Source organism: Phyllostomus discolor, chromosome 3 (assembly GCF_004126475.2).
Source record: "Phyllostomus discolor isolate MPI-MPIP mPhyDis1 chromosome 3, mPhyDis1.pri.v3, whole genome shotgun sequence".
Lineage (NCBI taxonomy): Eukaryota > Metazoa > Chordata > Mammalia > Chiroptera > Phyllostomidae > Phyllostomus > Phyllostomus discolor.
The window spans coordinates 124,209,314-124,222,385 of record NC_040905.2 but is presented as its reverse complement, the minus strand read 5'-3'; the positions used below and the strand labels follow the sequence as shown (position 1 = coordinate 124,222,385).

The window sequence follows — 13,072 nt, the reverse complement described above, 5'->3', positions numbered from 1 at the left end:
TCATATGTCCCTTTATCCAGATTCATAGAATGGCTGGTGACTGTTTCATAAGGAAAAAGTCTATGTTTACCAAAAGTAGATTTTAGGTTGAGGAGCACTGTAGGAAGACCTTTTGGCCAAGGGAGATTAAAAGCTTCTGAAAATTTACCTAGTTGAGTTTTAATTGTACCATTTGTGTGTTCCACCAATCCAAAGGACTGAGGTGATAAGCTCAACAAAAATACTGTAGAATAGGCCAAATACTACAAGTGAATTGCATTATTTGCCCAGTGAAATGAGTCCCTCAGTCACTGTAACTTAGAGGGAATTTCTCATTTGGAAGTTAATTTTTTCCAATAATAATTCACCTACCATTAAGGCTATTGCTCTCCTGCAAGAGAATGCCTCAACCCATACAAATCATAACACATATTTGTATTCTTGAGGTGGTTACATTTGGGTAAAATCCAATAACCATACATCAAATGAATCTGAGAAGAGTGGGAAATGTCCTTAGGACCTGTGGAATGATTTTTCAGGGTTATATTTGGACAGATAGAATATCTGATCTACATATACTTTATGAGCTATAGTAGTAGTAACATTACAGCAGTAGTGAAATCATCTTTTCAGACTCTAATGCTTTAGTTCATGTTAAAGTACAGGTAATTAAGCCCCTATAGGTAAGATTGGTTTCTGACTGGTCCCAAGCCCTATCTGTTTGCCTGGGACAAAATTTTCTCCATTTGTTGTCATATCCTCTTTTCTTCGGTAGCTGTCCATTGGAACCATTAAAAGAGTCTTTTATTGATAGGGATGGTTGGGGTGGGGAGTTGGGGGGGAAATGGAGACAACTGTACTTGAACAACAATAAATTAAATTAACAATAATAAAAAAGTCTTTTATTGATTTAATAGGAAGCAAGGAGCATTCTTGGGTATAGATAATTTGATTGTTTAATACTGCCTGTCTAGCTGTAGCATCAGCTAAGTGATTTTCTTTTGCTTCCATGGTGGCAACTTTAGAATGCCCTGGAATTTTAATAATTGCCAATTGTTTGAATTTTGTAGGACATCTAATAATTCTGCAGCCTCCTTTCCATTTTTTATGGGCTTCCCTGAGAAAATTAAGAAGCCCTGCCACTTCAACAACATTCTAGAGTTGTGAGCTACACCCAGGGCATGGCAATATTTACACACTACCAGTGTAAATATTGGATAGTTGATCTTTGGCCAATTGACAAACCCAAGTTAGAACAATTAATTATGTTTCTTGGGCAGATCCTATGCAGGTAAATAAGAACCTTCAATTATGTCCACCATGGAAGTTATTGCATACCCAGCTCAGTAACATTTGTGTTTATCTTTCAAAGATCTAGCTGTAAGCCAGATTAAGTCAGCATTATCAATAGGAATTTCCTGTAAACTATTCCTAGGAACAAGAAGGTAGTTAGTAAGGAAAAAAAAAAACACACCCCAGGTCATGGATATCTTCATCTTGCAAAGAAAGTAGCAAAGTTGCTGGATTAAGACTCTTACATCGAGTTCAAGTAATACTAGGTGTAGAAAGCAAGAGCCAGACTACTGACAGAAGTGTTGAGTGTGACGAGAATACAGTGGAGATTCAACAGAACGAAGGACGTAATTAGTTGAAGGAGAGCCTTTCTCTCTTCTTCTCTGTTTACTTAGCATGACTGTAGCAGAGTCTGGTTACTGACTCTAATATACTTAGGTCTCTGATAACCTTTATTTTTCTGAGTTAGGACTCCAAAGGCATCTCATTTATTTTCATGTGTGACAAGAAAGAAGGGAAGTGTATAATTAAGATGACCCAGAGCAGATTTAGATAATTCTTTAGAGATTTTACAGTTTGTTTCCCTTCTGGGTTCCACTGAATTGGATTAGATCATTTTGACTTTAATAGGACAAATAGAGGCTGAGCCATTAATAATAATAAAAAAAATAGAATACAATTGTGACAGCATTCAGGCAGACCTAGGAACCCTCTAAGCTGTTTTTGTTTTTATTTAAAAAAATTTTTTTATTGATTTGAGAGAGAGAAAGAGAGACAAACATTGATTTGTTTCACTTATTCATGTATTCATGTATTCATTGGTTGCCTCTTACATGTGCTCTGACTGGGGATCAAACCCACAACTTTGGTGTATTGGGGCAATGTTCTAACCAACTGAAGTACCTGGCCAGGGCCTTGTTTGTTTTTAGAAGAGGAAAGGATATCATTCCTCTGAGTCTTTCAGGGTTAGATATGAGATAGCCAAGGTACTCTACTTGAGGTAAGCAAAATTGAAGCTTATCCTTTGAGACCTGATGTCCTTTTATAGCTAGCTAGCTAGCTGTTGTAATAGGTAAATTGTGTCCTTTGGGAGTCTAGTAATGTTCTAGAGAGGTTGTCACCAACCTTTGTGGCACCAGGGACAGCATTTTCCCCGGGTGGTGGTTGGAGTAGTGTTAGGGAACAGGAGGTGGAACTCAGGCTTGGGTGGGGGTCAGGTGGCGGAGCTCTGACGACCTTCCCTTGAAGCCTGGTTCCTAACAGGCCACTGACTTATACCCATCTGTAGCCCAGGGGGTTGGAGACCCCTGTCTAGAGCATAAAAGTAAATTATCCACGTATTGAATTAGAGTGGAATCTCTAGGAAATTTAACATCATTTAAGTCAGCTTTTAGTATCTAAGAGAAATAGGTGAGACTCTTCGTATATCCCTGGGACATAACTGTCCAAGTAAATTTGTAATCTTCCCAGATGAAAGCAAAGAGATATTTGTCTCTCTCTTTCTTTTCTTCCTCCCTTCCTTCCTCCCTCCCTCCCTCCCTCCCTCCCTCCCTCCCTCCCTCCCTTCCTTCCTTCCTTCCTTCCTTCCTTCCTTCCTTCCTTCTCTTTTCTTCCTTCCTTCCTTCCTTCCTTCCTTCCTTTTTCTTTCTTTCTTTCTTTCTTTCTTTCTTTCTTTCTTTCTTTCTTTCTTTCTTTCTTTCTTTCTTTCTTTCTTTCTTTCAGAAATGCTGAAAAAGGCACTACATAACTCTATCGATTGTGGTTCCATATAAATTTCTGAAATGTTTGTTGTATATCTGAAATATGTCATCGGTACTTTAATAGGGATTGCATTGAATCTATAAATTGCTTTGGATAGTATGGACATTTTGATGTGTTAATTCTTCCAATCCATGAGCATGGTACATACTTCCATTTGTTTGTGTCTCCCTTAATTTCTTTCTTCAGTGTTGAGTAGTTTTCTGAGTACAGGTCTTTTACCTCCTTGGTTAAGTTTATTCCTAGGTATTTTATTTTTCTTGTTGCTCTATCAAATGGGATTTTTTTCTTGATTTCTGCTTCTGATGTTTCATTGTTGGTATGCAAAAATGCCTTTGATTTCTGAGTATTGACTTTGTCTCCCACTGTTTTGCCAAATTCATTTATTAGGTCGAGTAGTTTTTTGATGGAGTCTATAGGATTTTCTATGTACACTATCATGTCATCTGCAAACAATGACAGCTTTTTTTCCTCCTCTCTGATTTGGATGCCTTTTATTACTTTTTCTTGTCTGATTGCTGTGACTAGGACTTCTAGTACTATGTTGAGTAGTGAAAGCAGACATCCTTGTCTTGTTCCTGATCTTGGTGGGAACTCTAAGTTTTTGCCCATTGAGTATGATGTTGGCTGTAGGTCTCTCATATATGGCCTTTATTATGTTGAGGAATGCTACCTCTATTCCCACTTTGCTGAGTGTTTTTACCATAAATGGCTGCTGTACCTTATCAAATGCTTTTTCTGCATCTATTGATATGATCATGTGGTTTTTATCTTTGTTTTTGTTTATGTGATGTATTATGTTTATTGATTTGCAAATATTGTACCATCCTTGCATCCCTGGGATGAATCCCACTTGGTCATGGTGTATGATTGTTTTAATGTGTTGTTGGATGTGGTTTGCCAATATTTTGTTGAGGATTTTAGCATCTATCTTCATCAGTGATATGGGCCTCTAGTTTTCTTTCTTTGTTGTGTCTTTATCTGGTTTTGGGATTATGATGATGCTGGCTTCAAAAAAAGAATTTGGGAGTCTTTCATCATTTTGGACTTTTTGGAATATCAATAGTTATTTTTATAGGAGTGGCTGACTTGATCTTGCCAATATCTATACTGAAAAAGGCCCAAGGTTGCAGTGAACTATCCTACAACAAATGTTGAGTCTCAAGATTCTTTTCCTCTTGTGGAGGTTCCCTTCAAATTATTATTTTTCAAGTTAGTTCAATATCTGATTTACTCATTTCTAAATACATTTCACCCTTCTGACAAAAGGTTATTTGGGCATCATTAGTTTCAAGAAAATCTCACCCTATCAGGTGAGTTGGGACAGATTTGATTATCAAAATATATATATTGCCCTTTAACATCCCCTAGTTGGAAGGGGACAGTTTCTGATTTAAAAGCAGACATTGGTTGATTAAATATCCCTACCATCTACACAGAAGTTTTACTGTGAGAGTGGAGGCAACTTAGGTGTAATTTAAGAACAGATAAAGCAACCCCAGTATTTATAAGAACCTTAGTAATCCACCACCCCCACATACTTTTTCATGGTATTTCTCCTAAATGATTAGTAAGGAGAAGGGGAAATGCCCTTTCATCATCCTTGCAGCAGCCCTATGCTCGCTCTGTTTCTTCTCTTTTTCTAGGTGACCTAGCTTTCTACAATAAAAACAGACTCCTCTACAAGAATTTCCTAGCAAACTCTATTTAGTCATTCTGTTACTTTGCTCCCAGAAACCAGTAGGTATATTAACTGGAACAGATCAGGATAGCCAGCATCACATGTTCTCAACAGTTAAATTTTTTTTTAACAAAGAAGAGAGAGAATATCACCATTTGTTATTCCACTTATTTATGTATTCATTGTCTAATTCTTATATATGTCCTGACTGGGATCAAACCCACAACCTTGGTGTTTTGGGACAAAGCTCTAACCAACTAAGCTACCTAGCCAAGGCAAAAATTGGGGAAATCTTTAGGCAGATACCTTACTTCTGTTTCAGTCCAAGGATGTATACAATTGTTTGTTCCTGTCTGCTTGAGACCAGCATTTCTCCAAAGGCAGCTGCTAGAATTCCTGAATTACCCTTGTTTGAATTCCTATTCTCATTTTCCCCTAAGTCAGTAGGGAGTGGTAGTGGAGGAAATATAGAGTAGATAAAAGGGGAATATGGAGTAGATAGAGGGGGAGGGCAAATCTACACAAGGAAGCTCGGAAAGCAAAGAATATAGTGGAGGAGCTCATGGCTGTTATTAGACAGCCAAGGAGAGGAATGGGGTGTTGGCATTTGTTAACCTCAGAAGCCTTCTTTAGTTCAAAGAAAGTTTGTAAAATTTCTTATTAATATGTAAAAAAAATTTACCTGTGCCCTTCTTAGAAGTTTCTAATTTCCAATCAAGATATGCTTCCCATTCATTCAGTTTAATTTTAGAGCCAGCATTTTTCTAAGTTTGCATGCAAAAAATAATTTAGGCACCCAAAGAAATCTGAATTTTGGCCATCTTAAGTTGGTATCATTTCCAGTTAAGTCTTCCCATTTCTGTAAAGTACATGCAAGAACAAGCTTCCTATTTATTGTGTATCTCCGTGAATATTAATGGGGGTTGGGAGCTGGGAGTTTCTAGCCCTGGAGGCACAATTTCCCATGTTAATTTTAGTTTTCTTTAAATTATCTTCAGAGTCTGAACAAATTTCTAGGGATATTGTGTGGTGAGTTGAAATATGCTGTGTATGGACTGAATTCCAAGAGACTGTCATCTCCTTCCTGGGTTATAGTCAACCCTTATGTGTCTTGGTTTCTCTCCCTGGCTGCCTGCCTAATACAACTGTGTGGACTTGGAGCACTAAGTACCCAACCTTTAGGTGTGTGTCTCCAGATGAGTCAGTTGTTTAATTACAGTAGAATTGGAACTCTCTAAGGGGCTCCTTCCTGTATATCATAAAGGATGGCTTTTGACACCTCCACAAAGATTCATCTCCTAAGAATACCCCAAGATTCAGGCTGAAGGGTGTGCACCTTATCTTTGGAGCCCAATGAGTTCAGGCTCCCATTTATCCAGCAAAGGGTTTTTTTGTTCAGACTCTCAGAAAACAATTTCAATTGAAAAGTCAAAGCTAAAACCCAGCCACCCACTTTTCTTACTGTCCCACCTTAGCCTGGGTTCTCTCAACCCTTAACCTTGAGGATTTTAAAAATTGGCTCAAATAAAATCAGAGCCTCTTACCTCAAAACAGTGAGATCCAGAATCCCAAGTTCACCCAATGTAAAACAAAGAGCTGGTGAGGCACAGTGGGCCCCTTCTGGTACCAAGCACAGGTCAGGGTCTATAAGGTGGTCCTGGGTGGGCTTCTTTGGAATCCTGCCACACTATTCCAAGTAAATGTTAATGTAAGAAACCTCCAAGCCTGTAAGAATATTTATGAGTTTCTTTGAGCCAAACTGATGGCAACTGCTGGGAAGCAAAATCTCAATGGATTGAGAAAATGCTCCAGAGAATGGCAGTTTTGCACCTTATTTTATACATTACAATCAAAGGAGGAGGCATAAGGGGGTTACATAAAATTCACTGGTGGTAAATTGGGGAGATGGAAGAGAGCAAAGCAGGCAAATCTCTGGGGTTAAATAAAAAGTAAAAGGAATAGACACATACAAAGGAGGTCCCCCCAAAAAACCCTGGAATTTATTTGTAAAAAAAGTGTGTATTCATACATGTGTAAACTTCAGCCACCTTCAAAGTACTCTCCATTTGATGTAATACAGCTATCAAGGCATTTTTTTCCACTGCTCAAAACAGTTTTTGAACTCATCAATTTTGATGCCTTCTAGTGCAACTGCTTTTTTGTTTGTTTGTTTCACCTCTTTCACATTGGCAAAATGTTTCCCTTTGAGGACTTTATTTCATCTGGGGAAACAAAAGAAAGTCACTGGGTTGAGATCAGGTGAATAGGGAGTATGGGGCACAGGGCCGTGCCGTTTCTGCGTTCAAAACTGCTGAGCACTCAGTGCAGTGTGGGCAGGTGTGCTCTTAAATCACCCATCATGAAATGGTCAAACACACTGAAAGAATCTTCAAAAAAAAAAATTCACTGAAGCTAAGCACACCTCTCACAACAGTGCCAGCTGATACAATGATACAGATGGGTTCATAGAACACTCACGTAGCAGGGGAAGCCTGTACTACAAGGGGGCCCACCTCTAGAAGATAATTCTGGGGTTTTTGGGAGTCCCCCCTTGTATTTCTTTTACATTGGTGGGTATAGGATAGGTAACAGTCAACAATTAGCATGATAATAGTAACAGTGAGAGGATGTGTGGTCTGTGCTCTGGTTTGGTGGTTGTGCTTTGAGGGGCCTGGACAAAAGGAAATTACTCTGATATTCCAAAGGTATATTATCAGGTATGTTATCATAGATGCCAAAAGAAAGAAAAGAGGACAGGCTCACTTAACGTGAAGACCGACCTTTGTTAGAGAAAAATACTGCCCTAGTGTAACTGAGCAAAGTGGGGCTTGCGCTTGTGGTGCCTTGATGCATGACCCGACAATTAGTGTTGGAGGAAACAGCTTTTTATTTACAAGGGTAGAACCTCAGTGGGGCTGAGAGCACTTCTGCTCAGAGCTCTGTTCTCCCACGAGACCCAGCACTTTCCTTGCTCCCCACCAGGGTATAAGCCAAAACCAAGCCCAATAGTTCCCCATATTCTTATCTGTTCTTAAGCCAGCTGCACAAACAGGTCTCCATCCCCTCTGGAAGGTACACCCATGGGTTTCAGAGTTGCCATCCTCTCACAGCAGCTCTCTCCTTCAGGATCTGGGATATGTTGTCCTCAGCCTCCATGTAATAGTCCAGGAAAATGTGCCATGTTGCACTGGATCATGGTGAAGTCCAGGACAGGTACAAGTCCCAAGAAAGTGACTTCTCTGTACATCTAGAGTCCCAAGAGTACAGACATAGTACAGGCCTGAGGCAGCAGGTCAGCATCTTGCAAGGCAGAGTCCTGAGTGGCTTTGGAGTCAGCTAGAGTGGGCACAATCAGAGCAGCAGCCTGCCATTCTCTCTCTCTTTGCTGCTGCTGCCAAATCCCTTCTGGCTTATGGCTCCTTCTTCATAACTACTCCCCTTTCTTACTAGCCTAGGCTGCATGGCCGAATCCTCAGAGGAACAGACATAGTTCCTCCCTCACTATAAGCACCATGGCTGAACCTCTTGCACATAGCTGCCCTCTTCACTACAGACTGGCACCACTGCTACCTACTCTCTCAGCCCTCATAGCCAACCAACCTCCCTCTCTCTGCTTGTCCTTAGTTTAAATCCTGACCCAGAGCTTCCTACATGACATCCTATCCAGCTCCTCCCACAATGTGCTACATTTGCCAGTCTCCCCATATTTACATTCTCTCAGCTGCCATCTTTAGTTAGGTCAAGAATTCCCGTGACACAGGGGCTTCCGGGGAGGGCATTCACCTCCCCTGGCTTGTCACGAGTTCCTGAATGCTCTCAGGGTCACTAGACACCTTTCACCCTGGGCAGTAGCACAACTATTAGCTTGCCTTTTTGCTATGCAATTATCTTAAGCCATATCATCCACTTCCCCCATCCCCCAGTCAAGATCTGTGGGTTTTTTTCTCCTATTTTTTGGCACCCCTCACTTTGCACCCCATTAGACTAGGACAAGATTACCAGCCATTAACTGCCTTTAGCTAGAATGTTTTAATTTCAGTCCATCCCATGTGGTTACTTTGGTCTGAGTTTGTAAGTCCCACCATGCAGGCCTCCCCTGAGCTTGTTAGATTTAGCATGTGGCCATATTTTCATCCATAGTAGTGAAGTATCAAATTTTATCTCTTAAAAAAGATGTTTTTCTACAGGCTCCAAATTTTCTACAGTAAGCATGTATTACTTCATAAGAGTAGACGGTAAATATTAATGACAACAACTTAAAGAATAGGTTGCCACAAAACAGGAGCAGCAGCCTAGACCTAGGTTTTGCTTCTTCCTCTGTAAAATGGGCCTTCCTTGGCTGCTCTTTGTTGAGGTCTGGGAGGGTTAGAAGTTCCCATTGCGGAGCTGCTCCATGAAAGTCTTCAGAGCAACACAGTTGTGCTGGTTATTTCTGGGTGCCCTTTTTGGTTTTAGGCATTTGGCCTCATCAAGGGGGCCAGAGTCGGCGTTCTCATTGATGTGTCAGCCATCAGCAGTAGCCCTAGGAATGAAGAATTTCAAAATGACCTCATGGTAAGTCTTGGGGCACAGAGAAGGACCTGGAACCACTTCCACCACCCCTCCCTCCCATTTGTGCCTGCCTAGCTGTCTTTGTTTACAGCAAATGCAAAATGATGTATTTTACAAAGAGCAGCTCACAGTTAATTAGCATCTTCAGTTAAAGAACCCAAACCTCAGAGTCATTTTCCCTTGGAGTGTGAGCTTCTAGTATTCTCTTCACAGCAGTCCCTAGTAACTTGACTATGTCTCAAGACTGTTGTATATTCACCCACTACAGCTTAAAAACATCAGTCAAACAGGCTGGTGTTGTGCTCATTGCTCCATCTCCAACTCACATGCCTTGGAGAGAAACTACTGCCCCCTTCCTCTGTTCTCCCTCCTGGGTGCCACAGTTAAGAGTTCAACCAACCATAGCACACATTTGAGATGGGAAGCCAAGACACACATCCCACCCACATTTCTGACCCTGGTGTACAGCAACCCTAAGGAGCTGCTCTGAAAGAGAACAGCAGTCTGCCATTGTGGGTTGGGGAGGGGGGCACACAATCCACAAGCTGAAGGCCCATGTTCTACCTCCACCACAGAGGACCATGGGACAGTATGGGTTAGGCAGCTATAGCTCTTATCCCACATCCCCAGTGGGTGGGAAGCAAAGGTCAGTGTGAGTCCACTAAGCTGAACCTCAAGTGACCCTTCTTTAACACTGCTCATACCCTAGCCCCGGTGACCACCCGCAGCATGAGAGGTAAAGCCAGGCACATGGCCGGTTGCTTTGAGAGCCAGTGGTGACCTATTACTGGAAACACCAGGGTCTAGGCAGATAGGCCCTGCACAGTCTGGTAATGGGCTCTTGTACAGTGTCACAGGGGAAAGAAATTTGGGGACACTCGCTTAGGAGGAGGTGTGTGAAAGGCAAGATTCATTAAAGCAAAAAGTTGACAAGTATATTCTCGGAGACCTATGGAGCAAGCAGGCTATAGTAGCAGCTGTGTAGACTCATGAAAATAAGTGAGAGTCAAAAGGAGAGCCCTCTGCTGTCACTTGCTGCTCCCCTATTTGTAAGTCTCCTGTGGACCCTTAGAGTTTAGGAAAAAAGGCAAAAGTATTCTCAAAAAGGATACTGGAGTGGACATGCTCCAAGGAGGGCACAGGCTGGGTTCTTTGTCTTCCCTGTATTTTCTTGGGCTTGAGAGCAGCCTTTATTTCAAACTACCCGGTCTCTCCTGGATTTTTTGGCCTGTGCTGGTGCCTCACGCTATTCAATCATTTTCATGTGCCCTCCTCCAATCTGATCCTTTTCCACCTAGACTCCGCCCCTTTATGGTGGCCATGTTGGCTCCTACTGCACAAGCCTCAAAGTTCTGCTTTCTCATCTGGCTTCTACTGCGCAGCCTCAGTAAAAGGAATCCTCCTCACCATTTTCTTCCTTCTCTGTTAGTCCAGAAGAATGATGCCTGTTAACCCTGGGGAGGCTGTAAGGCTGTCTTTCCTGCCTCGTTGATTAGGCGGGTGTTGTCCAAATGATGCCATTACTCCCTGGTGTGACTGCGAAACTGCTATTTCCTGACTTAATCAGGTCAAACCAGATGTCTGGCCCCCTTCTCTTTTGCTAATAACTAACTCCCTACCTGACACTTCTGTCCACCAGAGCCTCATTGATGAGCAGCTGAGTCGCAAGGAGAAGCTGTACGTCCTGTCCTTTGGCATCACCACCAGAGCCCTCTGGCCAGACCCCATGGACGTCAGCACCTCCATGTGAGTAGCCATCCAGCCCTGCCCAGGATGTTTATGTGGTCATTTTCCTCCCCAAGTGTTACTGTCTTCATTGTGTGATTGAAGTACAAACCCAAGACCCCATTGGATAAGTAAATGCAAAGGGACAATTCACAAAAGTAGAAACACCAGGAGCCAGTAACTTCTGGAAAAAGAGTTACCCTCACAAGTAATTCATCAAATGAAAAGACAAGACAACCACAAGATACCATTTTATCCGGCAAAGTAGCAGGTAGTTTTATTATTGTGAAAATAATACATGTTCATGTTCAAAAACTCAAACAGTATGAGAGGGTAAATAATAGCAAATGAGTCTCCCTCACCCAAGTCCTCCTCTCTTCTCCCAGTAACAGTTTCTTCTGTTTACTTCTATGGACAGTCTGCCACACATGCACCTGTGTGTTCATCCTCTTTTTTTTAAGGTGACTCTTTGGTTCATAGGCCAGCACTGAGTCCACTGAGCCACACCAGCCAGGGCCATCCTCTTTTATTTAAACACAAACAGAAGCCCTGGCTGGTGAGTCTCAGTGGATTGAGTGATGGCCTGCGAACCAAAAATTTGCCAGTTTGATTCCTGGTTGGGGCACATGCCTGGGTTGTAGGCCAGGCCCACAGTTGGGGGCATGTGAGTGGCAACCATTCCATGCATCTCTTGCACATAAACACTTCTCTTTCTCTCTCCCTCCCAGTCTCTCTAAAATGAATAAAATAAAACCTTTAAAAAATTTTTTAAAAATAAACACAAGCAGAAGCATGTCATACTGGCCTGTAACTGGCTTTGCACCTAACCTTGGACATTACTCTCTGGGCATACAGGAACTCCTTCTTTTTAATGGCTGTATAGTATTCCACTATATACTACAATTTAGCTAGTCCTTTATTTGAGAGCTTCTGGTCTAGGGGAGCAGAGAGAGGGAAGGTATGTAAGAGTTTCCACTTATACCATGAAGGGAGCATCTTTGATCACCCACCATGTGTTAAGTACCACAGTAGCCACTTAGCATGTACTATCTTATTTAATATTTGTATCTAGCACATTGAATAGGATTATTATCCCCATTTTGTAGATGAAGAAACTGGTCTCAGGTTAGGAAACATGCCCAAAGTGGCAGAGCCGGGATTAGATTCCAGAGCAGAGTCCTGGAAAATCCACAAGCTTAGATTTCTGGGATGGAGGTCCCCTTGCCAAGCACTGGCTATAAAGAAGAACCTGTCCAGGTAGAGAAGTACTCAATTCCAGCAGTGCTGGCTTTGAATCCCAGCTCTAGCAGTTACTGGGTAATGCTGACCAGTCCTTCACCTCTCTCATGAGCAGAATGAGGCTGAGGATACTTGCTCCTCACTGAGCTGTTGTGAGGATGAAATTAAAAATAAGTAACTGGCATGTGGCAGATAGTCAGAGAATGAGAGCATTTTTTTTTACTTTGATTTCCACCTTTGTTAGACCCCTGATCTCCATTGTCCAACCTGGAATGACCTTGAGATCATCTAGCCAGGAGTTTCTCAACTCCAGTCATTCCTGGACTTAAATGATTTCAGCATATCTCTGTCTTGTGAACTATTATTTACTCTGTACCACTTGCACTGTTATTGATTTTTTTAGACCAACTCTGTTTATTGTTGAAGGAAACTCTCTCTCAGTACCATAATTGAGAAGCCCAGAATCCTTGCCATAATTAGAAAGTAGTCAAAAAATAAATACAAGGATAGCAAACAAACTGATGATATTAAATTCCAGCTTGAAACCTATTGGCTTGAGAAGACTCTAGGCCTGAATTTTTTCTTTCTCTGTTTAAAAGGGAGACTCAATAGTTGTAATAATGAGAGACAGACTTCTAGCAACAGGCTGAGATTTGGGGGCTGGGGGTGTTGGTCAGACTGAAAAAGAAATGGAAAGAGCAGAACTCTCTCACTAGTACCATGTGAGGTATTCAATATTTAACCAAGACAGTACTGTGTTAAGTCATTTTCCCTGTTACCAGAAGTGTGTACCCCAATCCACATGAGATATGGCCACACAGCCACAGTTTTCTCTTAGTCCCTTCT

At 41.7% G+C, this 13,072-nt stretch overlaps 1 protein-coding gene across 2 annotated transcripts in view; it reads left to right on the top strand.

Annotated features, from left to right (window-relative positions):
* Positions 1-13,072, top strand: part of VWA3A (von Willebrand factor A domain containing 3A) — a 59,959-nt gene that overhangs the window by 18,463 nt on the left and 28,424 nt on the right. For both annotated transcript variants that reach the window (XM_036021392.1, XM_036021394.1), the window contains exons 7-8: positions 9,167-9,265; positions 10,902-11,008. In XM_036021392.1, the coding sequence (XP_035877285.1) occupies positions 9,167-9,265; positions 10,902-11,008 (206 nt within the window). The remainder of the gene's footprint in view (positions 1-9,166; positions 9,266-10,901; positions 11,009-13,072) is intronic.